The following is a 27,567-nucleotide window of genomic DNA, read 5'->3' on the forward strand; positions in this document are numbered from 1 at the left end:
TGGTCGGTCAAGAAGACGTCGAGCAGCTTGCATGCGACTGAGACGGGAAAAATGCCGTCTATGTGACTTACTTATATAATTTCAGCTAAAAGAATATAATATACCAGCAGCCTACTAGCTGAATGAAAAGAGAACAACTAAATGTAACATACAGATAGACTGGCGTATAAGCGGTAAGTAGCCCAAAGGGGTTTTACATAAGCGCAAATAGCTGTATCGAAACTGGATCAGGCAGCGAAGGCACCCATGCAGATAGAGTCAGCTTGATGAGGGGTATTGCGATTGCGTGTTTTCGCATCTTCCGAAAGCTGTCTTGTCAAGTTTTGAGCACACAAGCTATTTAACAATGCTGTCCCGTGCTATAGTAAGATTCGATTTGACTCCTCCTGATACCGTCGCTGACCAAAGGCCCTGTTTGCCCATCCGTAGTGCAGAGAAGCTACAAAGCAAATCCACGGGAGTCTCAATGGCGCCGCATTGCTTGCAGGGCGGCGGGCGCTCACGGTGCCAGCAACATTCTACTATCTCGAAAACCGGGACGAGTACAAGACTGTTAAGCCTTATCATATTAACCTCCCAACCCGTGCGTTTCCAGGCGGCCTGCAGTCCAACGAAGTGTCCATCCCGTACTACAATGTGCCTGTGACGGGCATGCGTGGAATGGTGGACCAGTTCCAGCTGGACCGCAATGGGTTCCAGGTCATGAATGAAGACGCACGAGGGCCCAATTCCCTTATTGACTGCGTCGAGGAGGCCGGCTACGACGACGAGCACCTGTTGCGACGGAAGGTTGGACCGGCTGTCGAGGATTTCTTGAAGCGAAAGATTCCCGAGGCTGAAGATGCAATTGCATTCTCCCACCAGGTCCGAAAGAGAGACCAGCAATTTCCAAAGCTACCCCGGGGCACAGACGCGGCAACGCCTCAGCCGGTCCAGGGAGTTCACATAGGTTAGTTCGACATTCGAGATTGGGAGCGTCTAGATGGAGATGAAACGTGCTGACACGCCTGAGCAGATATGACGCCGGACTCTGCGCGGGTGGAGATACACGATACCCTACGTAATCGAGGATACCCTGACATATCAAAAAGGAGATGGGCGATTATAAGGTTAGGAGGCTGCAACTTTTCCTGCTATCTTTTTCTTCTCTGTTCAGCTCCCTATTCCTCTGCTCTTGTCTTGGCCATTATTCGTTCCCTACTACTCCTTCTCCCTTCAAATTATTCAATTCCAATCGTAAGAAGGGACGGGAAAAGCAATTAACAACTTGCGACCGCTAATAGCATCTGGCGACCGCTTTTTGGCCCGCTCCAAGACTGGCCGCTGGCACTGATGGACTACACGTCCTTTGACAACCGCCGCGATCTGGTCGCCTCAGACAACATCTACCTGCACAAGATTCGTGAGACATTTAATGTGCTCTGGAGCGAATCGCACCAATGGTACTTTCTAGAGGACCAGCAGCCCGACGAGGTGTTTGTGTTCAAGACATTTGACAGCTACGCCCACCAGGGTCACGCGCGCGGTAAGTCATAGCCACTGCTTCTTATTGCTGAGACAACCTTGCCTGACTCGGTGCCAAACCAAGCCTGCCCGCACGCAGCGTTCCAGAACCCCCTGGCACCGGCGATGGCGCGACCGCGCTGGAGCTTCGAGTGCCTAACAGTGGTGTTGTGGCCAGAAGGGACGGCACGAAATGGTCCGTATGACGAGGCAAGTTGGGCCCACGCCGAAAGCCGATCCTTTGCATTTGCACGAGATGAAATATTCTAATCTATCAAAGGCTCTACCGTCCGAGTCGCTGTCCAAGTCGCTCAGCACGCTGCTGGCGGAGATGAGTGGAGGCACAGAGTGAATCAAATGGAGGGCATTGGAGACTGGGGGGTTTGTCCTCCTTCTACGGCTGCATCGTCTGCCGGCGTTCTTTCATCAGCCGCACCATATTCGCAAAGGGGTCCTGATGTCGATTATCCAGATAGTCAAAATCCGGGTTCGTGATGAACTTGAGTGCCTGGTCCACACAAGGGGCCGCCGTGTCTCTGGTAGCCATGCTTCGTGGCGAGTCCAGTCGTCTGGGGAGTGACATCATGATGTGGGCGCCGGCAAACCGGATGGCCTGCTGGATGTCCAGTGGGCCGCCGAGCTCGTGATACGCCTTGGCAAAGGCCTCAAGCACGGTTGCGTACGTAGAGTCGGTGCCCTCGTAGTAACTGATTAGGAATAGCTCAGCGGCGAAGTTGCCGACGTCGATGAAAGCAGGAGACATCATGACGAACTCCCAGTCAATCACACTGACGCTCGGCAGGATGCCGTTGTTCTCGAAGTTGACCAATACGCTTCCCATCCTAGTAACGCGTGAGAGAAGCAAACGACATGTCGACATCGGGGACTTGGCTTATGAGTTCAAAGGCACGAAGATGGCCTCAAAAATGAGAAAGAGAAAGATGCCGAAGAAAAGTCTGAGGAGCAAGAAAGGCAAGTACCTATCAGAAATCATACATGATACAGGTCTCGAGCTTCTCCCGCACATCCCGCTCTAATCCCTCGAGAGCCGCTAGCAGTGTCTTGCGATTGTCATCGACTGTGTACCCAGTCGCGGCGACATTCTTGAAGAAATCCGTAAACGTCTCTTCGATACTGAGCTCCTTCGCCGACGAATTAGTACCAAACAGACCATCAGCCTCTGTGTGACCAGGCCCAGCACCCCAAGCATGCAGCTGGGCAAGGAAAAGACCCAATCGGCGACCAAGGTTACTTGCGATGGGGTGTTTAGCAGGCGTCTCGGCCACATCCTCAAGGAAGACACGGAACGAGTGCTTGGCCTACTCCCAGACGATACCGGCTGCAGCATCAGTCCTCGGTGTGCAATCCTCGATGATTGTCACATGGTTTTCACGATCGTCCAGAAAGCCCTCGGGAAGTGTGGTAGAGAGGTCCTGGCCCTCTGCCGCTTCAATGGGCGCCCCGACTTCTCCTTGACTGTCGCCCGCGGGCGGATACTTGAACTCGCGCCACGGGATATGGGTAAAGAGCGAGCGCTTCGAAAGCCTGGCGTTCAGCGGAGAAGGGCACACGCGGCTCGGCAGCGGTATAAGGAGCCGAGTACTTGAGGATTGCAGTCGAGTTTCGGGAGCGGCCCACGGGATTGTCGAGGAAGAGGCGGTAGGCGAAGTTTGTGGTGCCGACCTGGATGCGGCGGACCGCGCTGCAGGCGAACGGGATGGATTGCAGGTACGCCGTGACGCCAGCCGGCTCAACCAGCGGCGACGGACGTAGCCTCACTGAGGAGCGGCTCTTGTTCGCTGCGATGAGCGTCTTCGTCACCAGGCCGTGTGGCACTAGAGGGTGGCTCCCTGATGAAGAATGAAGTACCGAAGGCGATGAGGAAGATGGCCTGGTACAGTCAGCAGGTTTATCGGGTGACATCAACACCGGGAATACGTACCGCGAGAACAACGAAAGGTAGCACAATCCACCTGCCACCTATGTCCAGCGCTTTGTCCCAGACTAGTTGGAGAAGGGGGCTTGCAATCATGTGGGCGATGGCGTCGGTGGTTGCGATCAGCGAATAAAGCTTTGCGGTCTCCTTTTCAGAGCTCACAAATGCGGTGAGCACAGCGATGATGGAAAGGCGCACGCCGAAGCCAGCAGCGTAGATGATGAGTGCTGCATGGGGGTCAAATGGTGGCCAAAGGAGAAAGCATGGGGAAAGGGCCCGGCATACCAAACACGACGACTCCGATGTTCCCAGCCGCAGCCAGCATGGCAGCACCTGCCGATGGCATGGCGCTGCTCACCCGCGCAACGTACAGGTTGACCCTGTGGGCTGACCATCCGGCCTTTTCCTCCAGCCAGGTGGTGAGAGTGGGAAGCAGTACGAGGAAGACAACGATATTCACTGCCGAAACGACGGAAAGCAGTGTTGCCGTCTGTGAGACGTTAGTCCAGTTTCAGAGCGGCGGGATAACATGTCCTAGGCCTAATTACCTCGCCAAGCTTCAGTCCAAATCGGATGGAGGTGTAAGGCAGCAGGATTTCAATCGTGTTGTTCCGAAATTGAGCTAGGAAGACGGTGATGATGCCCACGAGTATGCGCCGATCTTTGAGAAACTTGTTGTATGAGGCGAGACCGGTGCGCTCCATGGCCTTGTGTGCTTCGCCACCACCTTGGACCTCTTGCTCCTCTTCTTGGCGGGCCTTGGACAGCGTTTCGGGCATGCGGAGCAGGACGGGATAGGTGCACAGCAGTGACAAGCTACATACGAGGTAGGGCAGCCAGAGTGACTGTCGCAGGGTGGCGTAAGCAATCGGAGGACCAGCCAGATCTGTCACCAACGATGCCGCGAATACTCGATAGAAGGATTGACTCCTGTCGTCGGAGGTTAGCTGCTGGAGGTTGGCTAGAGAGCTAGCCGGCTCACCTGGTGGTCTCGGTCGACACGTCGGAAGCCATGGTCAAGCAGAGGGCAATGGCAAGATTTGGGTCGCCGCCAATGAGTCGAAACAGTGACGAGAACCAGACAACCTCAATGGGGACACGGTTCCAGAGGTGGCCTGGAGAGGGTTAAGGCGGGGGACAGCAGAAAAGCAAGCAGCCAAACAAGCAACCAAGCAAGCAGCAAGAGCAAGAACGTACAGGTAAAAAATATCCAAGCCATGCCGCCGATGATGCCCAGACAAGCAAGGCCAAAGGGGAAGCGACGGCCTTTTCTGTCGGCGAACGAGCCAAAGAAGGAGCCGAAGCAGATGACTACAAGATGATGGGAGTGAGCACGGTGGGTCAGTCAGGGCGACACGGAGAGACAGCTAGCTACCAGGTAGAGCGTCAAAGAAGCTCATGAGCCCACGGACTCGGGCGAGTTTGGCCTGAATAGGCACAAGCTTGCACATGGACTCGTCAATGTCGCCGACCGGCTCGTCATGGCGGTAGTGCTGGTGGCAGATGGCGCTCTCGAGCAGGCGGATGGTTGGAGCTCGAGGAAGATGATGAGCAGGAAGACATAGGTGAGTCGGGGCGGGTCGTCCAGGAAAGCGATTGCGCGGGCAGCCAGCTGCTTCAAGGTTGCAGAGACGGCCATTTGGAGTCGGAGATGCGAGGAGCACACCGAGAGAAGGGCGCCGGGCAGCTGAGGTTAGAGGTGCATTGCGTAGAGGGAGGCTGCTGAGGTGATCGTCGATGCCGCGCGTGCCTGAGGTACCTGACTCACTGCTTGCTCAATAAGGAGTAGCATCAATCACTGTCTTCCCAGTTAGGAAGGGTGTCTGTACGGTGGTCGATGGCAGAATGCTAGAAAAAGAATGGAAGGAACATACTGTTACGGTATACAAGGTACTTTGCCAGCTCTGTATTGTGGAGTGTTCCCTTTTGCACTGGGCGCAACAGATGCATATAAATTGGTGTGCGTCAAGTTAAGCTTCGTCTTGGCTGTGGGGTACTCCTGGGGCTTAACACTAGCGTGGCAGGGCGCTTCCTCCCTGTAAGTTAACCGCTAGGCTAGGTACTGAAGGAATTGCAGTGCTCGGCCACGGTTGCAGGCAGTATGGGGCAATATCAAGTATTGATCCCGGGTAGTTCTTGGTTCTTGCCTCCTAGCAGGCTGTTGCGCCGTGGCACGTAGCTGATGATACTATGACAACAGCCTGACTTCCTTCTCTACTCGAACTCCACCTCAGCTACGGGAACTGTGCGCATCTCGGCACTTACCAACTATGTCGGGTATTAATATGACCGTTGGCGTCCGCTGCTGCTTGTGGACCTCGGCCATCTTCCTGTTTCTCTATTGCACCCTCACCATGGGCAATTTCTGGGCCCAACCACAGCACGCCGACGCTGACGCCGACGCCGACTCCGACGCCGACAGCCCCCAGAGCGTCGTTATCCTCGGCGCCGGCATCATTGGCCTGGTTACCGCCTACAGTCTGCTCACCGAGTGGGAGACGCTCGTGCTGGCCGGCGACCCGGCTGCCCAGGCCCGTCCTCGCCCCGAAGTCGTCATTGTCGAGCCGTCGAAGCGCTGGAGTCCCGCCGCCTCAAGCCAAGCGACCGGCGGCCTCGGCGACTTTGGCTTCGCGCCTGAGACGACGCCGCTGGGCATGCTGTCGTTCCGCCTGCTTGCCGACCTCGCTCGCCAGGCCAATGGCAAAGAAGGCTATCAATTCACCCAACAGACCATCTTCCGCGTCACACCAAAGGATTTCACTGGCGTTCCCAGTCCCCCAGACACTTGGGGGCCGTCTCCGCCCGTCCATGTCCCGCTGTCGAGCCTCCCGAGCTGGTTCAAGACTGAGTCTGACTGGACCGCCCATAGACTCGCTACAGCACCTCATGGCGCTCATCTGTAGGCCTCTGCCCCTTCTTTAGGCCTCTGCCCCTTCTTTTCCACGTCGTATACACTTCCAAGGGTCGAGGTTTACTCTCATTTCCATCATCTCTTTTGCCTTCACCTGTTCAGTTCATCTATTGCTCCACTATGTCTGACTGCTCGACTGACTGCTCGACAGCGACCCCGCACAGTTTTGTGCCTTCATGTACGAGCGCTGCAAACAACTAAAAGTCCAATTCGCCTTCGGCTCCGAAGTCACCTCAGTAAGTGTGGACGAAGCCTCGCAGCGCTTCAAAAGTGTTGAGCTCCAAGAGTTGGGTGGTGCAAGCCGCACAGTCCCTTGTCAGACTCTCGTGATTGCTGCTGGACCATGGTCCGACCGTGTCTTCTCTCGCCTGTTTCCCTTGGCCCAAACCAGTGTGCCCTTCGACGTCTCCGGCTCCGCGGGTAATCACTTCCGCGTCCGCACGCCCGGATGGAAACCCTCGGACGACGAAAAGGGCAGCGAACAGGTCTTCCTTGGCAGCGTCATCCCGGGTGATCACAGCCTCGACATCACCAGCTTTCCCGGTGGCACCCTGTACATTGGTGGGTATGGAGCGATTCCAGAGCTGCTCCCAGAATACGCCGACTTCGTCAAGCCGCAGCCAACCCAGATCGAGGCTATGCTTGAGCTGACCCGCAAGTACCTTGGCCTTCCGCCCGACGAAGTGCTCGAGATATTGGACCTTGGCCGCGCCTATCGTCCGCGGGCCGTGCCAAACCACCCCATCATCACCAAGGTCGACTGGGGCTTGCTTGGCATAGAAGGCTCCACGAACAACCCATTCGAATCCCAACTCCCGATTGCTACGTCAGAAAAACCTTCAGCCGGCTGCGCATCCGTTGTAGGCGGCCTGTTCGTCAATACCGGCCACCACAGTGACGGCTTGACGCTATCGCTTGGAAGCGGTAAGGTCATGGGCGAGCTACTCCTGGGACAAGAGCCTTCAGTCGACATCTCCGGTCTCGGTTTACCGCAGAACTAGCCCCCCCCCCAATCGTACCCTTTCTGTTTCCTACGATATAAAATCTCGCATGTTACCTCTCCAGTAGGAATATGGGCAGGGCAAAGTCGCGGCAAATTAGGGTTGAACTGGGACATGATTCCTCTTGTCTCGCTCTCGATAAGCACAAGTGGTCAAATATTCTGATTCCTCTCTAAATAACCCAACACTTGTCCAAGTACTGAACCAGATTTTTATTCAATCAAAGACCGCCACGCCTTGCCACAGTACTCTGATTCTCCAGCATCCAAGTTCTCCATGGTCGTTCCGTTGGCTTAGATGTATCGTGCTTCCAAGTCAGCCAGGGCATGCCAGCCCGCTCCGCTGAAGTGTAGTTCTCTGCCTTGGGAGGCCAGAACGTCTTCCATGGCTGGGTCTTTTGTACGGTGGAGTAATGAAAAGCTTTATATTTAGTCATTGTGTAGCATTGGGTAACAAATGCTTGAATTGTGGATGAAACTGTGTTTTTTTGACCTTGTGCCGGCAACTTGCTCACCTTGAGGGAGCAGACAGAAGTTAGATTAGTTCTGGCTCCACGCTGACCTCACAACGGGTTAAAGCATCTAGTTCAGGAAAAGAAGCAAAGGAGACGAGCAACGCCAGAGCTCTGAATATTGACCTTGACAAAGGCGTAAAAACGAGCCCCGATGGCAATGATATGAGCGTAATATGGCACGAAGTGCTGAGTGCGCACCTCGTCAAGCTGCGGCCGAAAGATCGAGCGCACTGTGGGCCGATAGCTCTGAATAAGTCGCTCGACTCCAAGGCTTTGGAGGTCATGTTTGGCGATGTCCAGCGCCGCTACGAGAGGGATCTGTTCCACGCGTTTCTGTTGCGCCTCAGCCCCATCAGCGAGCAAATCCTGTCGTTCGGCAAGGCCGTAGATGTCATTGCCGGGGGTGGAGACATGATGGCGGGTGCCATCTGGGGTAGCATCATTATTCTGCTGTCGGTAAGTTGGTTCGGCCCACTTCCTAGCCACACTTGCGACTTGGCCGAACTGGGCAGCGATCAACAGGGCTAACACGAGTTTAGCTGTCTACGCGGGCGATGGCTCTGCATGCGAAAGTCCTGGACCAAATCCAGAAACTCGTGTGCTACCTCCCGCTGTTCCAGCGTTGGACGGACCCCTTCCCGGTTTCCAGCTACTCTCAGTTGCGGGACCGCATCAAACAGACTTTCTCCGAGATTCTTTCTTTCCTCGTCGAATCATCCGCTTTTGGAGGCGTCCGACGTTCAGTAACCAACCCATTTCTGTGGACAAGATAGGCATATGACCATGTTAACTCTCATCTAGTCAACACGATCAAACTCACCTTCACACGTTCTCTCGAGGATCGATTCTCGTCTTGCGAGACTAAGATGAAACGCCAGGCCGAGCACCTGGACCGTGAGGTCGGAACGGCAGGCTTGGAGGAGTCCAAGAAGCGAGACGACACCATCATGCAGCTTCTTGAGAATTCGAGACCCACTGTGTCCAGCATTTCAGGCGTACTTCCGTTCCGTTTCCTTCAGAATTGTCCAAAAAACAATAAATTATTTGGTTGCAATGAGGTACTTCAGGAGCTAGATGCTATTTTCGATGACAGCGCAAAGCGCAACCCTCCCTGCATGGCAAGCGTGGTCATCCACGGCCTCGGTGGGAGCGGGAAGTCGTCTGTAGCGAAAGAATTCATGTATCGTCAAATTGCATCCAACAGGTATCCGGTTACACTGTGGCTCTATGCTGATACTTTGTCCAAGCTTGAGACGCAGTTCATGTCTATTGTGCGACAATTGAACCTGGATACCAAGGGCAGTCCGGCACGCTATGCCGTCTTGAACTGGATTAACAAGCTGGGTTTGCAATCCACCCTTTTTTTTCACCAGCAATCAATGAGACTAACGTGCGTCTAGATGAGGACTTTTTGATCATCTACGACAATGCGGACAACCCATCTTTACTGAACTCATGCTGGCCACATTCGGTAAGAGGGTCGGTCATTATCACAAGCCGCAATCCGTCCGCACGCGAGGTCGACCTGGCTCAGAGCAGCCTCCATCTCAAGACTTTTAGCCCGGAGCAGGGATCAGCTTACATCAGGTCCACACTGCCTGATGCTCACCTTGAAAACGACGATGATCTAATCGCTATCGAGCACCTTGCCAGATATTTCGACGGACTGCCTCTTGCTTTGCGTCAAGCCAGCACGTTTATGCGGAAGAAGCACTGCTCGCCCAACCAGTTTAGACAACTCTACCAGCGCCACTTCGAAGAAATCGACGGCTATAAGATTGCAGAATACGACAAGACTTTGTCCGATGTGTGGACTCTATCTACGAGTCTTTTGTCAGATGATTCGCTAGTTCTGCTCGACTCGCTCTCGCTGCTCGACCCGGACTCCATCCCGGCCGGACTATTCGAGCTCGCAGACCTGAACCACGAGTTCGGCACGTTCCTGAAAGATGAATTGCGTGTGCTGGACGCGAGGGAAGGCCTCACGCAGCAGTCGCTGGTGGACTACGACTACCATAGCAGCAGCATGAGCATGCATCGGCTGTTTAGAGAAGTCACCTTCCGGAAACTGAAAAAAGACCATGATCGCCTCCAAAAAGTGTCCGACCTCGTGATTCGCATGATCCACAAGTTCTCGCCCGAGGTCAATCATAGCACGGTGCGCAATCCGCACATCTGGAAGCGCGTCGAGAAAACGCTCAGCCACGTCCAGAGCGTGTACGACCGGTGCATGCACGTCTTGACTGAGAGGGAAGCAGAAATGCTGCTGAGATGTCTCACCAAAATTGTCAAGTATGTCCCGCCTCAGTTGCTAGCTCCTTGTCGTGTTAACGCAGCATAGTTATGGGTACGAATCCGGCCAGTTCGACCTCGGATACGACGCATTCCATAAAGCCAGGGAAGTGCTAAAGATGGTCAAAGACTCTGATGATGAGATGTTGGCGCTGCTTTATTTCTATCAGTGTCGACTCTGTTGCGAGATGACCCGCAACGAGGAAGCTTGCGAAGCCATCCTCCTAGCCAGGGAGCATCTCGAAGAGGCTGGGAAGAGCAACGTGGACTTGCTCAAAACCACGCTATATGTGCGAATACTCAGTAACTTGGGCATCTCGCATACCGCTATCAATGAATTCGAAAAGGCGGAAAAATACCACCTCGAGGCAATCAAACATTGCAGGAAGCTAGGCATGGAGGTCGAAAGTAGTCTAGGTAACCTCCTCCAGAACTTAGGCGGCACCTACCTCTGGAGCGGACAGCTTGACAAAGCGAAAGCGATCCTCGATGAAGCGCTGGAGGCGCCCAACACCAACCGAGAAGCGGCCGAATACACCCTCGGCAACTGGATGATTAAAGCGCACAGATACGATGAAGCCATCAAGATTCACAGAGGTGTCCTTCAGGTTTACATTGGCCAGCTCGGCATGAATCACCCTGTCACTGCCGACTCGTGGCACAAGCTTGGCTGCTTGATGGCGATGCCGGAGTACTCTGGCCAGGACCTCAAAGAAGCAGAGTGAGACCTTCCAATCCAATGACGTACATGGTTTTCTTCACTGACTGTATTCATCCCGCAGGAGGTGCTTCCAGCAGACATTGGATATTTTCGAAGCGCCTGGTCTATCGCGAAGCCCAATGGCAGATATTTTCGTCGCAAGGGCAAAGTGGGGCTTATCCGGTGTGATGAAGCTGCTGGCTGAAGCAAGTAAGGAGGAGCAGGCAGTGACATTAGAAGAGGAGGCCTTGACTGTTTTACGCGAAAAGTTCGACGGGGAGCTACCAGAGGATATAACGCCATCGGATGCATTTGAGACTCTAGTTTTTTATTGGAGCAGATAACTTTTCTTCTCTATATCAGAAGCATTAGTAAATTTTGTTGGGTATGCTGTATTAAAGTAAATATTTTCCACTGTAGAGGTTGTATCTCTGTGGACCTCTCGCGAGTGGGCATGGCAACTACGAGACGCACAAATTGGTGACGCTGTGGAAACTCCTCTACTGGTCACTACAGGAACAACAGCCCAATTACTCGAACTCTATCTAGGTGGGCTGCGCCAGTTAAACCACCGGAGGGCGACAGCTTATAGCCACCAACCATTATACGAAAACCTAAAATAAGACAGGGCTCAGGATGATCGCGAAATTGCATGTAATTCTTTCTGGGTGGTGGCCGAGACTATAAGAGGGCACTGAGTCTGCAATACAATGCCAATATATTGCGCATCGACACCAAAACCAACCCCCCCCCCCCTGTCCAGAGACTTTGCAGGCCTCGGTGCGACGTCGTTCTCGTATAAGTATACCTATCCGGCCCTAGTAATTCACGAATAAAGATGGGATCTACTTCCAGCCTCGGAAAGCGGCATTCTTATGCATAATTAATTTTAACTAGTTCCCCTACTTTCACTTTATTGATAATAATTGTGAATAATCTTCTCCCGAAATGTCTACACTACGTTTGTCGTAATAGGACTTGCGATTTCTACGCCCCTTGCCTTGATAATAGCGGAAACTAAGTTTCGGTAGACGGTGATCTTAGGTGTATATTGGTATCGCTTCAAATTATCTAGATAACCTGAACTTTGTTATTTTCCGAGCTCTTTCTATAGGACAACTGTGATTATTTTAATTAGGTTCTCCTCGGCGATACAGAGATTGAGGATAAATAATTAATACCTTGACGCTTGTTTATAACCTGACGAGGGGTATATATCGTTATGACACTCTCATACTTCCTGCTCTGCAGCGCTGGATATTGAATTTTCCAAGATTTCGAATACCTACCGGCCATCAATTCGTCGAATCTCTTGTTGACTTCGAGTTTCCTTTTGCCAGATGCTAAATGTACTGTCAGCTTTTCAGCCCCAAAATGTTGATTGTTCTTGAGTTTCAGTATATGCTACTCGATTCGCAAGAGTATTCCATGGATCCCAGTCTCATCATGATCGATACGGCAATAATCGATGTATGGAAAAGAGAAAATGATACTGGTTCTCTGGAGCAAATACGAAATACGAACGGTACGACGTAGAAAGATAACCGACACTAGTATTTGTGATGCTATGACATGAACTCGATTGAGCCCGGCACTCTTTCACCGACAAGGGCGATCTGTCTTGCCGGGGTACAGTTCTGAGGTTACGGCATTTGTAGGAGGGTTTGAACAACCTGGTCGTATCCACGCCAGGAAGCTAGGAACAATAGGCACCGTCCGTTCGCGTCTACACGTGTAGTATCAGGTTGGTGATCGAGAAGTAGCTGTGTTATATCGATATGTCCCGATTTTGACGCAGAGTGTAGTGGGGTCCATCCATTATTGTTGGCGACTGTCGGATCTGCCCCTTCCTCTAGGAGTAGCTTGACCACTTCCAGACGGCCACGGTTTGAAGCCGAGTTGAGCGGATCGGTGATGACTTGAAATCTGCAAAGGAGCTGACCAACATCCAGGGCGAAGTAGAGAAGGGACTCTGTGAACTTGCGAAGAAAGCAAGTAACCGATTTTAAGTTTGGTGCGCTTGACCAAGCGGTGTCCTTCCTCCAGATGCCGGCTTCTCCTCCCGACTAACTGGCAAGCTTTATGAAGCCATTCTAGTTGATGACTTGGCGAAAGCGTTGGTCCAAATTTTACTAGATGGAAATGAGCGAAGAACCATTGAGTGCGATGAGCTGACCGAGATATGTATTAATAGCTCGTGAGGATGCCACAACAAAGAGCTTGATTTCCCTATCTGAAAAGGTGTACATTCTACAAACACGTCACTTTCCGCCTTCGGCAGCCAGTGGCTTCAAGGGCGGTTTCCAACGCATAATAGCCAGCTTCCCACATATTTCCCATGGTTAAGAAGGTCGTACCCTCCCGCGAACTTGGAGCCACTTGTCTGAAGGTTTCCATCCAATATTCTTCTGGCGAGCAGCGCACTTCTGGCACATTCGAGAGAGCTTGTGCTCCTTGCATCGATTGCAGCCTTCGTCTCGTAACTTGCCGTTTTCGAGGGCGCATGCACACTTTGTACAGTATTGGTTGCGCACGCACCTCGTACAAGGTTTTCCTAAAATACTGTCCTCGATTCTTCTAGTCCGCAACGCTTCCTCATCAGCTTCTTTCTGCAATTCCCACTCCACAAGCCATCGGTTGAGAACTTTGGATAGCATCGCTGCTCGAGTTCGACAATCCCTGTCGCCATGCTCCAACTTGGTAATGGCGCCCTGCATAGATGCGCAACACCTACTGTAATCTCCACTTGCGGCTTGCCAATTCTCTGCTCGGTTGGCCCGTTGTCTATGTAGTTCTGCCACAATTTTGGAAGAGAATGAGAAGGCCTCGGTCTCAAGTGTCCACTCTAAACGCCCAATGAGACAGGGGCCATTGGCAATGGTGTCTCGGAGAGTCTGGGCCATGCCGATAGCGAGATAAGGTGCGTCAATAACGTAATACGCGGCATAAGCGAACGCATAGTCTATGGCAACCCTTGCCGTACTGTTGTTAAGGCGCAATTCGTACGTCTGGTGCCATACATAGTCGAACTTCGCAATTAGGGTTTGCCGTGTAAGAAATGCTGTGGTGAAGAATTTGCAATAGAAAGATAACATATCGAGAATCATGACATTCTCATCTCCGATGAGAACTGAAAATGTCCTGATGGCCTTGACATATCCGATGCGTAGTACGTTTCTCAGATCCTTTGCGTCAACAGAGCTGAGCGAGCTGATGAGTCGGTGAACAGGGCTGCCGACTTGTTGTGTTATTTTGATTACCCGAAAAAGTCGGCTCATAGCATTGGCTCTAGGGATGTGACAGTCGATTCCCTGAATGCGGATGCACAGTCGCCAGAATTCGACCATAAACGCCGGGTGTCGATAATTGTCCACAGTTGCCAGATTCTGAAAGAGATTTTCCAAGGTCATCTCTGCTTTTGAATGTAGATTGGCACGAATCAGCAGCGCGACGCTGTGGCATCGGTCAGAGAGGACTCGCCAATGATAGGTTGCAGAGCATCTCTTGCGATCCGGGTCTATGAAACTTGTGACGTCCGCGGACCAGCCCTCTTTCCCCGAGTCGAACACTCCATAAATGAAGTCATCCACACTCTTTAGGACCACCTCATGATGTTCAAACTGCTTGAACTGAAGTGTTTCAGGTACTTCAATTGTCATATGCATATGCATGTCAAACTCATCGGCTGCTAGCACCAATTCTTGGACACGTTGATGAGGGGCTTTATGTACTGCCCGAGCTCTCGTTCGATCTTGTGAGCCCACTGTGTTCTTGTTTTTGGAGATACCCCATTTCTTGAAGCGTCTATTATACGCGTTCCTGTCTCTATTAACATCATGAATCGTTAGCTTCGGGCTTATGTATTAAGATTGTGAAGGGGACGGTTCTGGGATGGGTTTATTGGTCCGTGAGGATCATAGGCAGTGCGAAGACATACTGCTCCCCAAACTGGTATATCGACCACATGATATCCTTGACTAGTCGTAACTGATATCCATTGTCGTAGTAGAGTTCGGTTATCTTCTCTTTCATTTGATTCCATCTTGCATCATTCACTTTAGTCCAGATTCTAGACGTTGGTACCGGTCTCTGCCGCCTCTTGTCTTCTTCTTCGTTTTGTTTCTTGGTCTTTCGCGGAATTGGCCGAATGAATCCAATCTTGGGGTGATGAGAGAGACAGTGTACAGGACTTGAGACGATTTCTTGGGACGTCATCCTGGTGACACGACGTTTGTGGTGCCGGGTAAGGTACAGTAGCCAGTCAGCCACCAAAACGTCTTCCAATCAAGGCTCAACAAGCGTCTCATTATACTGGAATCTCAGCGATAACCCTCGGGTCATTGGCAGATTCACTAAAGTTCGGTCCATCTCTGAGCCAATAGCTGCAACGTACGTATCAACCCCGCACGCATGAGATACCGAATGGCACCAAATTATGTATGCAAACACGCACAATATTGGCTCCTTATCGACCTATCGATGAACTGGATTGTGAGTTTTAATGCAGCTGCAGGTAAGTGGGGACTTTATCTATCGGCTTACATGTACTTTCATCGATATTAAGGTATCACCAAATTCAGGCCCAATCACGAGATCTACCTCGTGGGAGTCTCTGGCCGACTCAGACGTATCGGGCTCGACTGAAAAGCTGGATTCTTTCGTCTCAACGGGTATAAAGACCACGTCTCTTCCCTCCATTCAGCCTCCATCACTCAGACATTCATATCTATTCTTTTTCAGCCTATCTTGACAATCTTCTTTCTCAGCCTCTCTTTCGTAGCGAGTGGGCTTTCAAACACCTCCAAGCCCCTTGTCATCTTCATTCCTGTCATCGAAATGACCATGACCGAGCACGTCAACATTCAGGGCTCTCAAAGCTCCATTTCTCCTGAATCAGGCTCTTTCCCGGCTACCCATACCCCCCGTGGTGAGGCTAAGCTGACCACTCCAACTGGGAATGCCCCTCCTCCAGCCCCTACACTCGTCTGTGTTCCAGACGATACCTACGATGATACCTCTGACGATGATGGTACTGAAGGACAGCTCAACATTTCAACTAGCTCGGAACGTCCAGAAGGTTGGGTCATGGGGGCATTTTCAGGTCTCAAGAGGATTGTTGCAGAAGCCAAAGGTGCAGCTTCCAAGCCTGTGGTGGACTTCATCAGGAAATAGTGAGTAATCTGACTTGTCAGTGGATCAGGATACTGACGTCCCAAGTCTCCGGGGAACAAAGCTTATCTTCGTTGTGGGACAATCCGGAACTGGAAAGTCGACCCTTCTGAGCGAGATCTCCGGCCAGCAATTGCATGTTGGAAATTCTCACAAGTCAGGTTGGTTCAAGATTGCCACCAAACTACCAAGTCCGGAATAGGAAAGCTAAATCCTGTTTCTCCAGGCACGAAGAACTATCAAGTTTGCCCAGCAATCATTGATGGCGAACAGTATCTATTTGTGGACACTGCAGGATTTGGCGCCGCTGACATCGATGACATGGCGAACTTCCATGACATCATCACATGCCTGGATGCTCTTAGCCCTTTTGTCACTGTTGCTGGTGTTCTATTTGTTTACGGCGGTAATCAGGACCGGATGATGAAAGCAGACCTAACAACGATACAGTGGGTGAAGTGTTTCTGTGGGCCAGAGTTCTACAAGAATATTACCATCGTGACCAGCAAGTGGGATTCATTGAGCGAAGACGATTTTGAGGAACATTGGGAATCCAAGCTGCCCGGTCTGTTGAATGACCCGAGCATCACCGAAGTTCTCGAACCTTCGCCTGTCGGCCCGCGGCGCTATCATGGAGGCGCGGTCTACCACCATAGCATCAAGCAAGCCAACGGCAATGACACCGGGGAACCAATCCAGCGACTATCGGTCCGAAAACGTTCCGGGGAGAGAGCAGAAGAGATCAGAGCCATGATCAGCAAGCGGTACAAGGAGGTACCAAACGTCAAGCTTCAAGTCGTCCGCGAAATGGCGTGCAAGACCCCTTGGTACGAGACAGAGGCTGCAAAGGTGTTGGAGCAGAACCCTTTGTACATTCGTCTCGATGTCAAGAGCGATCTCGCCCGGGTCTCAGTTCTCGAAACGCCCCGGAAAATGGAAGGTGCCCAGCTGGATCAACCAGAGCCAATCTCGAATAGCCCCTTACCTCCCGCTGCCTTGGAGGACAACAACACGCAAAATACGCCAAAGCAATCCACTCAAGGAAGACGTCACAAACATCCATGGTTTCAACCGTTCTTTCAATGGCTCGATGTCGCAAAGGAAGCCGCGGCTTTCTTCATGACGGGAAGACAAATCGACCAGCCCAACACTGGAAAGAACGGGGCCGAGGAAAAAAGTATGTCTTGGGTCAACTCGTGGGGAACTCTTTCGAGCTGGTGGTCGGGGCCTCCAAAGACTTCGTAAGGTAAAAATGAAGGCCTGATAGACCTACTTGGTGTGTGGCGGGATAAGTAGCTGAAGCGCTGAATTGGGCAGATTTCCTTACTTTGGCAGTCGAGAAATAATGTCTGCCTCCGCGTTTTAAATCTCTATGCTGCCTTCCTGTTATATAAGTAGTCATACGGAGAAAACTTCGACTCTTATTGATAAGCGGTGATTTCGAATGTGACTTCTTGTTGATCTCATAATTGCTAATCCAGAGGGAAATCAGCACTTAGGTTTTCAAGGCCACAACGAGTTTTCATAGTCCAATACAATTCTAACATATGATTTACTGCCTAAGGAAGGTAATAAAAACGAAGTTTAATTATTTTGAGATCTGTATTACTGTCGTGGCATGCTGTTGAATAATTGAGAACGGGGAGGACTGCAACTGCTCTTGGAGCGACAGTTGGACGTTTTCAGGAACTGGGCTATTCTCGGAATCGGGACAATTCTTCCCGCGTATTACGCTTCAGCTATCAGGTTATTATCGCTTAGGTACTTCCGTTGAGGTCATAGTGAAATCCAACTCGAGTTCAGCCTCATTTGAATGCCGCCCAAGACCGAACCAAGAGCCTCGTCTTTAAGAAAAGTGAAATTGGCTTACAGTAAACGTAGAGAAAAAGCCGGCACACAGTCCAACAAAAAGACTCTTTCTCATTCGACGCATACTCTAAAATACTACTCCCCAACTATCAGTGCCCAGGCATCTCGACCCGTGGCTCCTCCTTCGTGCGCGGTTGCAAGGTCGAAGCTATGGGGTCCGATTTGGCTCGGTTCTGGCTTCTCATGTAGAACCAACCCGCACCTGAAATGACCGCAAGTCCTGCGATCGATCCCACTACGGCGCCTGCAATCCACGCCTTGCTCTTGGACTTCTTGGGTTCGGAGGTGGGCTCGGCAGAGGCTGTCGCGCCGGTCGAGGTGGCAGATGTCGTCTCGGAGGACGTGGCTTCGGCGATGCCTCTCTCGTTGGAGGTGCTTTCGGCGAAAGTGCTGCTTGTTTCCAAGGATGCAACCGTCAGTTTACGTGTCTGCCGAGATCAGGCTTTACGGCTCGACTCACCAGACTCTGTTGACGACACCTCCAACTCTCGATACACAGTGTAGGCGCGCCACCCCTGGCGGCACTTTATATTTGTCGCCGAGGGAAGCCCGTCAGGAGAGGTTTGGAAGATGGTCATGGAAACGCAACTGAAAGTGCCGCTATTGGAGAGAGATGGCGTTAGATATCCTGGTGCACACCATGTTGGCTCGAATAGGCAATCATACCACGATGTAGACGAGCCATCGCCGAAATAGATCGTGTCGTTGGAAAATTCTGTCGCGACGACACAGGAATCGAAGTCGCTGTTGCAATCTCCTGCGAATGTCCCGGAGGTGATCCAGGATGTGGAGGCGGTCATTTTCTGAACTATCCCGCAAAAGAGGTCCCGGATAAGCCATCAAATACACAGTGAAGGGCATGGTCCGATTGTGTCAACGTACTGGAGTCAGGTGCGATGTAGTAACCGATGAACTGCGAGGAGGCGAGATCCTTCTCTCTGTCGCCAATCGTCGTCTGCGCCGCGACATATCGAGCAAGGAGGGACAAGCCGAGGGCAAGAAAGGTGAAACTGGGCAGCGTCTGCATAGTGTCTCGTTGGTGGCTTTTGGAGCCGTCTCAGAGGTAAGGCTGGATGGGATGGGATGAGCTATGGATAGATGGATCACAAAGGTTAAAGGGAGCAAGTTAGAGCTTCTGCAAAGAAGAGGGCCTTACCATGCATTTAAAGAATGACCATTCAGCTCTACCAGCTTTTTGGACCTAAAAAAGCACTCGCCGAATGGTCAGTCCGCCCCAGCGTTTACAAAGTGCAAATCCGTCTCCTGGCAGGTGATGAGAGCCATTTGCCCCGCACTTCAGTTCTCTACCCTGCCTCTCGCTCTAAGTGCCTGCTTTCTCATTTGCGGAGTAAGGCTGTCGGCAATTTAAGTAAAATAAATTAAAATATAATATAATATTTAATATATCTTTAAAAATAGCTAAGAAATAATTATTAAATAATTAAGTATTATTAATATTTAAAAAGCTAAGTAATTTAATATTATTTAGCTACTATTATTTTATTTTATAAACTTATAAATATATATTATATTATTAATTTCCTACTTTTTTTTATATTATTATTACTTATATTATAATATTTAGTTTTTTTTATAGTTTTACTTAATATTATTAAATAGATTAAAGTTATATAGTAATCTTAAATAATAAAAATAAATAATAAAAGCTATATTTAATATTAAAAGAAATAATAGCTAAATAATAAAGTTATTATCTATTAATTTTTACTTAAAGCTTTTATTTAACTTCTTTAACTTTAACTTTATTATTTATAATTAATAATCTTACTATTTATAGTTAATAATCTTAAGATAGTAATTTTATTTTAAGTAAAGAAATATAAAAGAAATTAATATCTTCTATTATTAAAAAACTAACTTTTTTTTTAATATTTATTTCTTATTTCATAATAACTAACTTTAAATATAATAACTATTTTTATATTTTATTTAAAGAATTCTTACTATTAATAATATATTTAGTTTTTTTAGCTTTACTTAATATTATTAGATAAATTAAAGTTATATAGTAATTTTAAATAGTAGAAATAAATAATAAATACTTTACCTAATATTAAAAAAAATAGTAGCTAATTAATAAAATTATTACCTATTAATCTCTACCTAAAGCTTTTATTTAACCCCTTTAATTTCAACTTTATTATCTATAATTAATAACCTTACTATCTATAGTTAATAACCTTAAGATAGTAATTTTATTCTAAGTAATAGAATATAAAAAAGATATCTCCTATTATTAAGAGACTAACTTCCCTTTTAATACTTATCCTATTATAACTAATTTTTAATATAGTAAATTTTACTTAAGTAGCTCTTTCTAGGAATAATCTATTATATCTATATTATAAATTCCAATTCTAATATAATTTCAGATTCTCTTAGAATTTAAAAGATAAATTAAAAAGATAGAAGCTAAATTTCCTCTTAAGCTTTCTTAAAAAAGAAAATCTATTTAAGTTATTACTATACTATCTATAATATCTAAATAAAAGCTAATAGATTATATTAGCTATTTTTAGATACTATTTACTTTTTAATAATAAGATTAAGATTAATAAATAAGAAAATTAAATTCTTATTTGCAATCTTATTTTATATATTTAAATTATAACAGTCAGGTCTAGCCTAAGAGTATAGAATAAGTTCAAGACATAGAATATATAATCAAGTAGATCAGAACATCATAATAAGCAATATAGATTACAGTCTGGTAATAATAGAATAATAGATTCAATGTAACCAAATATATTAATAGCTAGTGAGGCTATCCATCTATAAAAATGCTAAAAGAGTATCTATATACTAGTAGTGCCTATACGGGCTTACTAGGTAAGAGTGAGTCCGATCTTATGGCTCATCCTGGGGAAGTGAGTCGTGCGTTCGGGCTCACTTATACGGGGTGAGTTCGGGATCTGTGTCAGGTGAAAAAGTGGGTATGTTATGGTTCTGCCGGTTGTGACCGCCTGGTCTCAACCTGGGCCGTGACAAATATTACTTATATTAAAATATCGGACTTCTATAATTATAATAGCAGTAAAGCTTTTCTTACTTTATAGTAGGCTTTAAAGCTATCTTCTATATTAGCTGCTTAGTCCCAGGCCTAGCTTTTTATTTAATTAGGTTAATAGCTAGCTAGAGTAAAAGACCCTATAGTATCCCTAAGCACCTCGGATATCCGAGCTTATCCGAGGTCCTCCCTATCTAAACAGGAAGTATAACAAATAATTCTGACACAAATACTAAGATACTAGCCGACATCGTAGTTATAAATTTTCAGAAAAGAGCTATCCAGTCCGGTCCTTCGATAATACGAGCGCCGTATCTGTAACAAGCCTTGTCGCCGTCAATAGCTTATTTTCCAGCTACAAGGGGAGGCGAGGAAGCCGTTTGTAGCGTGTCAATCCAACCCCTCATCGCCATGTTCTGCTACGCAATAGCTAGTAAGTAAAGATCTGTAGCGTTATAGCAGGAAGTGGTTGAAGCGGCTTCGGGACCAATTCGTAGGTGCTTATTATTTGCGCCGGGATGCTCTCGGGCCTGTTCAAGCTTGACGCATAGCTTTTTTCTCCGTCTTATAGCGTAAACTTACAGGGTTGTCGGAATTTTAGCATTTTGCTACATTTGGTACCCTAGTGGTTCTTTGTACTAGGTAGGGATGATTGACTTGAATGAACTCTAAGCCGACTGGCTTCACAAGAAACTTCGACTTAGTTCCTGGAGACTGAATATCCACGCTAGTAGCCACCGAAGAAGATACGGCTATGGGCTGTGGTAGGACTTGGAACTGGGGTACCTTGAAATAATAGATGGACCTTAATGTGCCAGAACTGGTGTCGCTTTCGCTGCCGTTGCTGGAACTCTACGTGTCATGCTGGCCACCGCCAACCGGCATCGATTTTCTGCCTTCTCTAGTCGTACGACTGTGTTGGGACCTGTGGCTATTGAATTTGCTCTGGCTTGTACTCGGAGACGTGGGTATCCCCTTGCATCCGCGACAACTTGAGGGTTTTATCGCTGTACTCGCGGGGCTACTGGGGCTGGTTCTCAAAGATGGACTTTTGCGGCCTATTCGACTTCGAATGCTGCATCATGATTTATGAAAATAAATAAAATAGTAGAATGAGAGCGGGGAGATCTAAGAGTGCAAGGGAACATGCCAATGTTGCTTTGTACCCCCCAACACAGCCACGGAAGACTCCACGTAATCAAGGGATTCTTGCGTTGTTCCTTTTTCGCCTTTCTACTTGATACTGCTCTAAGTTGTGTGAGAGGTCACATGTAGTTTCGCCTGTACCAATCATCCTTTTCCAAGATACCGAGGCGCATCAACTGAACCAAATCGTCATAGGGCCGCTCAAACTCCGGATCAAATGTATCCACTGAAGTCCCTATGCCCGGATCAACGAAGTCCTCCAAAAAAGGATTCTCGCCGTCCCCGTATAGGAAGTCATGGGCCTCGCGACTGACACAGATGGGTTTTCCTTGAGTTGGGCACTGGTCATCGACATAAATGACGATCCCAGGCCGGTCCGCAGCAGCTCGCTCCCGCCACCCCAGCTTGCTTCGCATTTCTACAAGCAACCCCTGATAATGTCCGCTCGACCGAAGGAAGTAAAGAAAGCTGAGCTCGACCGCCCGAAGTGTTGACGGCAGCACAAGCATCAGGCTCATCAAGTCATCCTGCTTGACGAGAAAGCGCGAGAGACTAAAGTCGTGTAGATTCGCCCATAGGTCGATAGGGAAGATTGTACGCAGCGGGATAAAGTGTTCTTCGCCGCTGGCACTTGCAGATTCATAGAGGTTTTCGGGGGTCCCAAGGTTGGTTGAGAGGCTTATACGCTGCAAGTCCGGTGCTCTTTGTAGTGCTTTCTTGAGATTTCCACTGCGGAAAGAGTGCCAGCCTTCCTCATCTTGACCGCCAACAAGAAGAGATAGATCGATGCGAGAGAACCCAGGTCTGCTGAAAATTGTAACGAGGTCGCTGTACTCAGGGCTGTCTGTATCATCAAAAATACGGCAGTTTATACCGGTAAGAAGCTGGTTAGTATCGATAACAAACTCGAAGATACCAGCAGTTGGGTTCTCGCAGTGAAATCGGGCAGTCTCGCGACATATAACAGAAAACCCACGCCACTTGCTCTTTTCATCGCCTTGCCAGCTCTCTGCAAAAGGTTCATTTTCCTGCTCTTCAGCAACTGGCCAACCTCTAGGTAGATGATAGATCAGTCCGGGAGGTAGAGAGCGAATCATTGGCGTCTGGTACAGAGGTCTAACGGGGCACCCATGAGCTGCAGGCGTTACAGTGATCTTCCGCAAGTTGGGGAAACGGGGCAGACCGTACTGCAGAGCTTCCGCATCGCTGTTGGTGGCAATGACCTGATTTTGCTCATGCAGCAGGTTTTGATACAGTCTGTACGACTGTACTGGGCTAAGCCGTGCCTCAAACCGATGTGCAACTTCAATATGGCGAGGTTGCTTTACATCAAGAATGCCATACTCAGCTATCAATGAAGAATTATCCCGGAATTCTTTCAAGTACCAAGCTGGAACTCCAGATATATCGCCAATATCGGTGTTGCCTTCGTCATCATCGTGATCCTCGTCGGACCCCCAAAAGCTCTTAACCTCAGCCGGGTGAGCCAAGCGAGCATCGTCATAAATGATCTCAACAATGTTTCTTCGGAATTCTTCGTGGTTTGCGACAGCCCTGAAGACGGCCACGTTGAGTGGGTTGGGTGAGAGGAAAAGGCGGCTGAGGCGGAGTTGAACGATGTTGTGGAGATTGGTGCACGTTGAGCGGAGGCTCTTGATGTCGCTGTTCGGCAGCCTGGATAAAATGTTGTCGAGAAGCTCCCGCGGCAGATGGACGAAAGGCCCAAGTCCTGTTTGGACGCGGCCAGAAGAGCAACGCATGGCGAAAGAAGTTGGTGAGGCTCAGAAACAAAGATTACAGGAGGTGAGTGAGAGATGGAGTTTGCCAACGGGTGCAGGGACGGCAATAAATAATAAATAAGTAGCTCGATCACGTGATACATAGCGGCTTTGTGCTTTTGTGAAGATCAATACAAGAGAACGGTCTTGGCGGGCCTGCCAACGCCTTTCGGAACGAAGCTTTCGGCATGGCTTAGAGGGCACATTAGACGTCAAGAGATCTGAGCGTTAGAACAAATGAGTATAAAATACTAGGCTGGTGTCTACAGCTAAAGAAGCCTAGGTATAATAACCTAGGGCTAGGGCTACAGGCTAAGCAGGTCTATAGCTTAGACCTACAATCTGCAGATTGCAATCTCACAAACAAGCCCATCGAGAGAGCACATTGTGCCATCTCATCGAGTATCCGTGCGTCTAGGTATTACCCCGGGTCACTGCTATCTAGAGGACTTGTCTGGCGAGCCTCAAACAAGACGGGGCAGTCGTCGAAATACAACTCCTCAAGGGCATTACTACCGCTCTCCTGTCCGATCGAGGCAAACCAATTAATATGACACTCCTGACTGAAGACGTATTGTCTAAGCGCGAGCACTCGAGCTGCGGGAATTCGATGCTACCAAACTCAAGGCCCTAACCATTTAACAAGCAGCCGTGATAGCCTCTTCTACCTCCCAATACACACATAGACATTGGCCTGAAGTCCGGAGCAATCACTCTTGACAGCAGGATTCCATTCGTAAAAGTCAGCTAGGTCAATGCCGTTTGTATTGGCAATAGCCCAGCATCCATCGTCGGCCTGAACAAAGTAAAAGTCCTTGCAGTCGCTCACCATGCCATCCTGCACGGGCGAGGGTGTCGACCCGCTATTTCCGCTGGTGGTGCTGGTCGTCTTGTCGACTGTTGTCGTAGTGGCAGCGGCCTTGATACCGATGCAGACGTACACCTTGGCCTCAAGTCCGGTGCAGTCAGTCTTGACGCTTGGGTTCCATGTATAAAAGTCATTCAGCTCAATGTTGTTCGAGTTAGCAATGGCCCAGCACCCGTCGTCGGCCTGAACAAGGTAGAAATCATCACAATTAGAGACCATGTTCGACTGCACGGGGCTGGGCGTGACAACTCCTGTGGCCGTGGCCGTGGCCGTGGCCGTGGACGAGGCGCCACTGGTTAAGGTCACGCTAGAATCGTCCTCCCCTGGTGGACTGCCGTCCTCGTTGGTTGATATGCAGTAGTACGTGCCGAGGGTCAACCTAGAGCAGTCGCTCTTGATAGACGGGTTCATATGATATAAGTCATCAAACTCAAGCCAGGTGAAAGCCAGGACTGACTCGCACGAGTCGTACGAGTCCGGGGCGTACCAAGTGGTGCAGTTCTCAATCTCGCCGGCTGCACGTGGGCTGGGCGGGACATTCTCATCCGTTTCAGGGGCTGTGATTCAGTGCTGTGTATTAGCATCGGCTAGGCTGAGAGATGGAGATGGGTGTCGAGAACTGACCTGGTGTTGCGGACTCGAGGGAGACGCAGTATGATACGCTCTCCGACACGGTGCAGGGGTAGTTGTAGGAGTGTTCAGACCCGTCGGAAGTATTCTGGGCAAGCGACGGGTTCCAGAGGATGAGTTCCTGTTTCTTGTAGTCAGCGGCGGTTTCGCATTGCAAATTATTTGCAGAGCCAAGGGATTGGGGGTTCGTTATCGTCCCTTTCTGCAGGAGGGCCATGTCGTATGAGGCGGATAAGCTACCTGCCTTGTCCAGTGTAGCCGAACTTTTTTCGTACCATTTAAAGTGCGACTATCTGGCGGGCATATTTATTGATTCGGCGCCACAGTTGCTCACCTGGTATACCTTGACGACAGAACGCAGTGAGGCTAAGCGCCCAGATAAATGGCGCGCACCATCGTGGTCGTTTCTCTCCGTCGACGGAGCGATAGGGTTAGCTGATCTGAATGGCAGCACAAAAAATGGACCGCCCTTCACTTCGGAGTTTTGGAATTGCGGATGGGGAATAATCGACTACCAAATAACGCCCTTGTCCTTGGATGTACCATTTGGCCAGATCACGGATGCCCAAATGCGTGTTGGGGGCCGCATGATTCCCGTTGCAGTTGGAGCAGCCATAGACGATATCACCAGGCCGGTGTATCGGCTCGAGGTTCGTGGTGATTTGTCTGAAAACCAGTGGCGGCCAAGGTACGAACCCGGAGGCTTGAGAATTATCTTGGATAGCATGGCCTCTCAGAGCGAGCCCAGTCAACAACCGTTCATAGCGACGTGCTATGGATTCCTACCGCTCACCGTCGAAATGTGGTGGTTCCTGATGTGGCATGGCGAAGAATCAACCAATGGAAAACAGCCATGGGAATCGGGGTTTGCGTACCGTGACGTGGTGTGGGGGCTTGCTCTGGCGAGACTTGAAGAGGGACGATATCATCGAGTTGGATATATTTTATGCGAGAGTGAGCGGGACGATGAACTGGTGCCAAAGTTGAACAATATGCCGTGTGAGAACTTTACTTTCGTTTGATGATGTTATAGGCAGAAACTAAAGGGATGAAAAAAGCTTGTAATGGTTGTCTGTACAAAAGCGAGGCCGCCGTCAACAGCGGGTTTGATAATCTCGTCATCCCCGAGACGTTCCGCGACCTGCTCAATTCCGTCATCGAGAGCCACAGGTCCGCATCGACGCTGGGTGGAATGCCAACCCAACCCAAGATATCCTCGCAGATGGACTTAGTTCGGGGCAAGGGACGGGGGCTGATCATACTGCTTCACGGCCCGCCAGGGGTTGGTAAAACGAGCACTGCGGAAACCATCGCGGCGTACAGCAGGCGGCCTCTATATCCGTTGACATGCGGAGACATTGGCTTGACACCGGAACAGGTCGAGTTTAACCTAAACTATCACTTCGGTCTCGCCAGCCAGTGGGGGTGCATCATGCTGAATGACGAGGCCGACGTGTTCCTGATGAAACGAGATTGGCGGGACATTAATCGGAACGCATTGGTTTCATGTTTATTTGAATCTTCAGCTGCGCACATCTCCATCTTTCACAGAGCTAACACGACGAAACCCAGTGTTTTTGCGCGTCCTTGAGTACTACTCTGGCATTTTGCCCCTCACGACAAACAGAACCGGTGTCATTGATGAAGCCTTCAAGTCTCGGATGCATCTGTACCTCAGATACCCCTCCATCGACCTTGACTCTACCAAGAAGATCTGGGACAGGTTGCTGGACCGCATCATGCGCGACAACAAGGAAAGCGATGTCAAGATCGAGTTCGAGAGGAGCTCACTCATAGCCTATGCGGTAGAGCACCACCACGAGCACGAAAAACTAGGCGGAGGTTTATTGCCACATCCTCAGGTCCATTAGTTGAAGCCATCGCTGCCACAAGTAGGGATGTGGGTTGCGAAGTCTGGAACAATTCTACTCTCAACCCGACTGGGAGATAAATATACCCCTGATAAGAGAGCAGAATATCGATGTCTCAAAACTGAGCAGAGCCACCAGATAAGGCGAATGTTCAGTCTGACTTTATACGCGGAATTTTAAAAACCCACAACCTCACCCGGCATTGACTATAGATATAAACTTCCTTCTTTTCCTGTTCCTCACCCCCACTCTCACTATCGCTATCGCCATCGGCCTCTCTCATTTCCTGTCTCCTCTGCCCTTAATAACCAGCTCATATTATTTCCTATTCTCATTTCCTACAGGTATCTT

The 27,567-nt window shown here is 49.5% G+C and overlaps 11 protein-coding genes across 11 annotated transcripts; 5 read left to right on the plus strand and 6 right to left on the minus strand.

The window, feature by feature from the left end:
- Positions 1-306: 306 nt before the first annotated feature.
- On the plus strand, positions 307-1,989 carry BGZ61DRAFT_457216 (uncharacterized protein). The gene is made up of 6 exons (XM_046246627.1): positions 307-364; positions 430-949; positions 1,016-1,109; positions 1,284-1,525; positions 1,589-1,713; positions 1,784-1,989. The coding sequence occupies exons 1-6, from the start codon at positions 347-349 to the stop codon at positions 1,853-1,855; spliced, it is 1,071 nt and encodes a 356-aa protein (XP_046100930.1). The 5' UTR covers positions 307-346; the 3' UTR covers positions 1,856-1,989.
- On the minus strand, positions 1,898-5,389 carry BGZ61DRAFT_481523 (major facilitator superfamily domain-containing protein; the record flags this gene model as incomplete). Its single annotated transcript, XM_046249295.1, has 11 exons — positions 1,898-2,345; positions 2,500-2,754; positions 2,827-3,186; positions 3,273-3,394; positions 3,446-3,666; positions 3,725-3,929; positions 3,988-4,255; positions 4,422-4,554; positions 4,637-4,750; positions 4,815-5,213; positions 5,314-5,389. 11 exons carry the CDS (start codon positions 5,387-5,389, stop codon positions 1,898-1,900), a joined length of 2,601 nt encoding a protein of 866 aa, XP_046100931.1.
- Positions 5,390-5,793: 404 nt separating this feature from the next.
- On the plus strand, positions 5,794-7,351 carry BGZ61DRAFT_481524 (FAD dependent oxidoreductase; the record flags this gene model as incomplete). Its single annotated transcript, XM_046249296.1, has 2 exons — positions 5,794-6,338; positions 6,502-7,351. The coding sequence occupies 2 exons, from the start codon at positions 5,794-5,796 to the stop codon at positions 7,349-7,351; spliced, it is 1,395 nt and encodes a 464-aa protein (XP_046100932.1).
- A 676-nt stretch (positions 7,352-8,027) lies between these two features.
- On the plus strand, positions 8,028-11,201 carry BGZ61DRAFT_481525 (uncharacterized protein; the record flags this gene model as incomplete). The annotated part of the gene is made up of 5 exons (XM_046249297.1): positions 8,028-8,321; positions 8,639-9,209; positions 9,266-10,157; positions 10,207-10,878; positions 10,940-11,201. The coding sequence occupies 5 exons, from the start codon at positions 8,028-8,030 to the stop codon at positions 11,199-11,201; spliced, it is 2,691 nt and encodes an 896-aa protein (XP_046100933.1).
- Positions 11,202-12,500: 1,299 nt separating this feature from the next.
- Positions 12,501-12,764, minus strand: BGZ61DRAFT_359556 (ankyrin repeat protein; the record flags this gene model as incomplete). Its single annotated transcript, XM_046241089.1, has 1 exon — positions 12,501-12,764. A coding segment is annotated over one exon (264 nt), but the record flags the coding sequence as incomplete, so codon positions are not given.
- A 388-nt stretch (positions 12,765-13,152) lies between these two features.
- On the minus strand, positions 13,153-14,889 carry BGZ61DRAFT_590960 (uncharacterized protein; the record flags this gene model as incomplete). The annotated part of the gene is made up of 2 exons (XM_046256662.1): positions 13,153-14,682; positions 14,795-14,889. The coding sequence occupies 2 exons, from the start codon at positions 14,887-14,889 to the stop codon at positions 13,200-13,202; spliced, it is 1,578 nt and encodes a 525-aa protein (XP_046100935.1). The 3' UTR covers positions 13,153-13,199.
- An 888-nt stretch (positions 14,890-15,777) lies between these two features.
- Positions 15,778-17,050, plus strand: BGZ61DRAFT_396441 (P-loop containing nucleoside triphosphate hydrolase protein; the record flags this gene model as incomplete). The annotated part of the gene is made up of 3 exons (XM_046242959.1): positions 15,778-16,028; positions 16,075-16,187; positions 16,253-17,050. Coding segments are annotated over exons 1-3 (996 nt in total), but the record flags the coding sequence as incomplete, so codon positions are not given.
- Positions 17,051-17,984: 934 nt separating this feature from the next.
- BGZ61DRAFT_535878 (uncharacterized protein) lies at positions 17,985-18,922 on the minus strand (the record flags this gene model as incomplete). Its single annotated transcript, XM_046254321.1, has 4 exons — positions 17,985-18,323; positions 18,375-18,495; positions 18,562-18,703; positions 18,778-18,922. 4 exons carry the CDS (start codon positions 18,920-18,922, stop codon positions 17,985-17,987), a joined length of 747 nt encoding a protein of 248 aa, XP_046100937.1.
- Positions 18,923-21,998: 3,076 nt separating this feature from the next.
- Positions 21,999-23,883, minus strand: BGZ61DRAFT_457220 (uncharacterized protein). The gene has a single exon (XM_046246628.1). It carries the CDS (start codon positions 23,827-23,829, stop codon positions 22,189-22,191), a length of 1,641 nt encoding a protein of 546 aa, XP_046100938.1. The 5' UTR covers positions 23,830-23,883; the 3' UTR covers positions 21,999-22,188.
- Positions 23,884-24,523: 640 nt separating this feature from the next.
- Positions 24,524-25,216, minus strand: BGZ61DRAFT_319635 (uncharacterized protein; the record flags this gene model as incomplete). The annotated part of the gene is made up of 1 exon (XM_046238915.1): positions 24,524-25,216. A coding segment is annotated over one exon (693 nt), but the record flags the coding sequence as incomplete, so codon positions are not given.
- A 1,351-nt stretch (positions 25,217-26,567) lies between these two features.
- On the plus strand, positions 26,568-27,358 carry BGZ61DRAFT_496659 (P-loop containing nucleoside triphosphate hydrolase protein; the record flags this gene model as incomplete). Its single annotated transcript, XM_046251044.1, has 3 exons — positions 26,568-26,853; positions 26,918-27,119; positions 27,259-27,358. 3 exons carry the CDS (start codon positions 26,568-26,570, stop codon positions 27,356-27,358), a joined length of 588 nt encoding a protein of 195 aa, XP_046100940.1.
- Between the last annotated feature and the right edge of the window lie 209 nt (positions 27,359-27,567).

Source organism: Ilyonectria robusta, assembly GCF_021365365.1.
Source record: "Ilyonectria robusta strain PMI_751 chromosome Unknown BGZ61scaffold_18, whole genome shotgun sequence".
NCBI classification, from domain to species: domain Eukaryota; kingdom Fungi; phylum Ascomycota; class Sordariomycetes; order Hypocreales; family Nectriaceae; genus Ilyonectria; species Ilyonectria robusta.

Coding starts and splice junctions, on each gene's coding strand:
- BGZ61DRAFT_457216 (XM_046246627.1), top strand. Junction 950..1,015: donor GGTCCAGGGAGTTCACATAG/GTTAGTTCGACA, acceptor ACGCCTGAGCAG/ATATGACGCCGGACTCTGCG. Junction 1,714..1,783: donor GAAATGGTCCGTATGACGAG/GCAAGTTGGGCC, acceptor AATCTATCAAAG/GCTCTACCGTCCGAGTCGCT.
- BGZ61DRAFT_457220 (XM_046246628.1), bottom strand. CDS start 23,829: ATGCGTTGCTCTTCTGGCCGCGTCCAAACAGGACTTGGGCCTTTCGTC.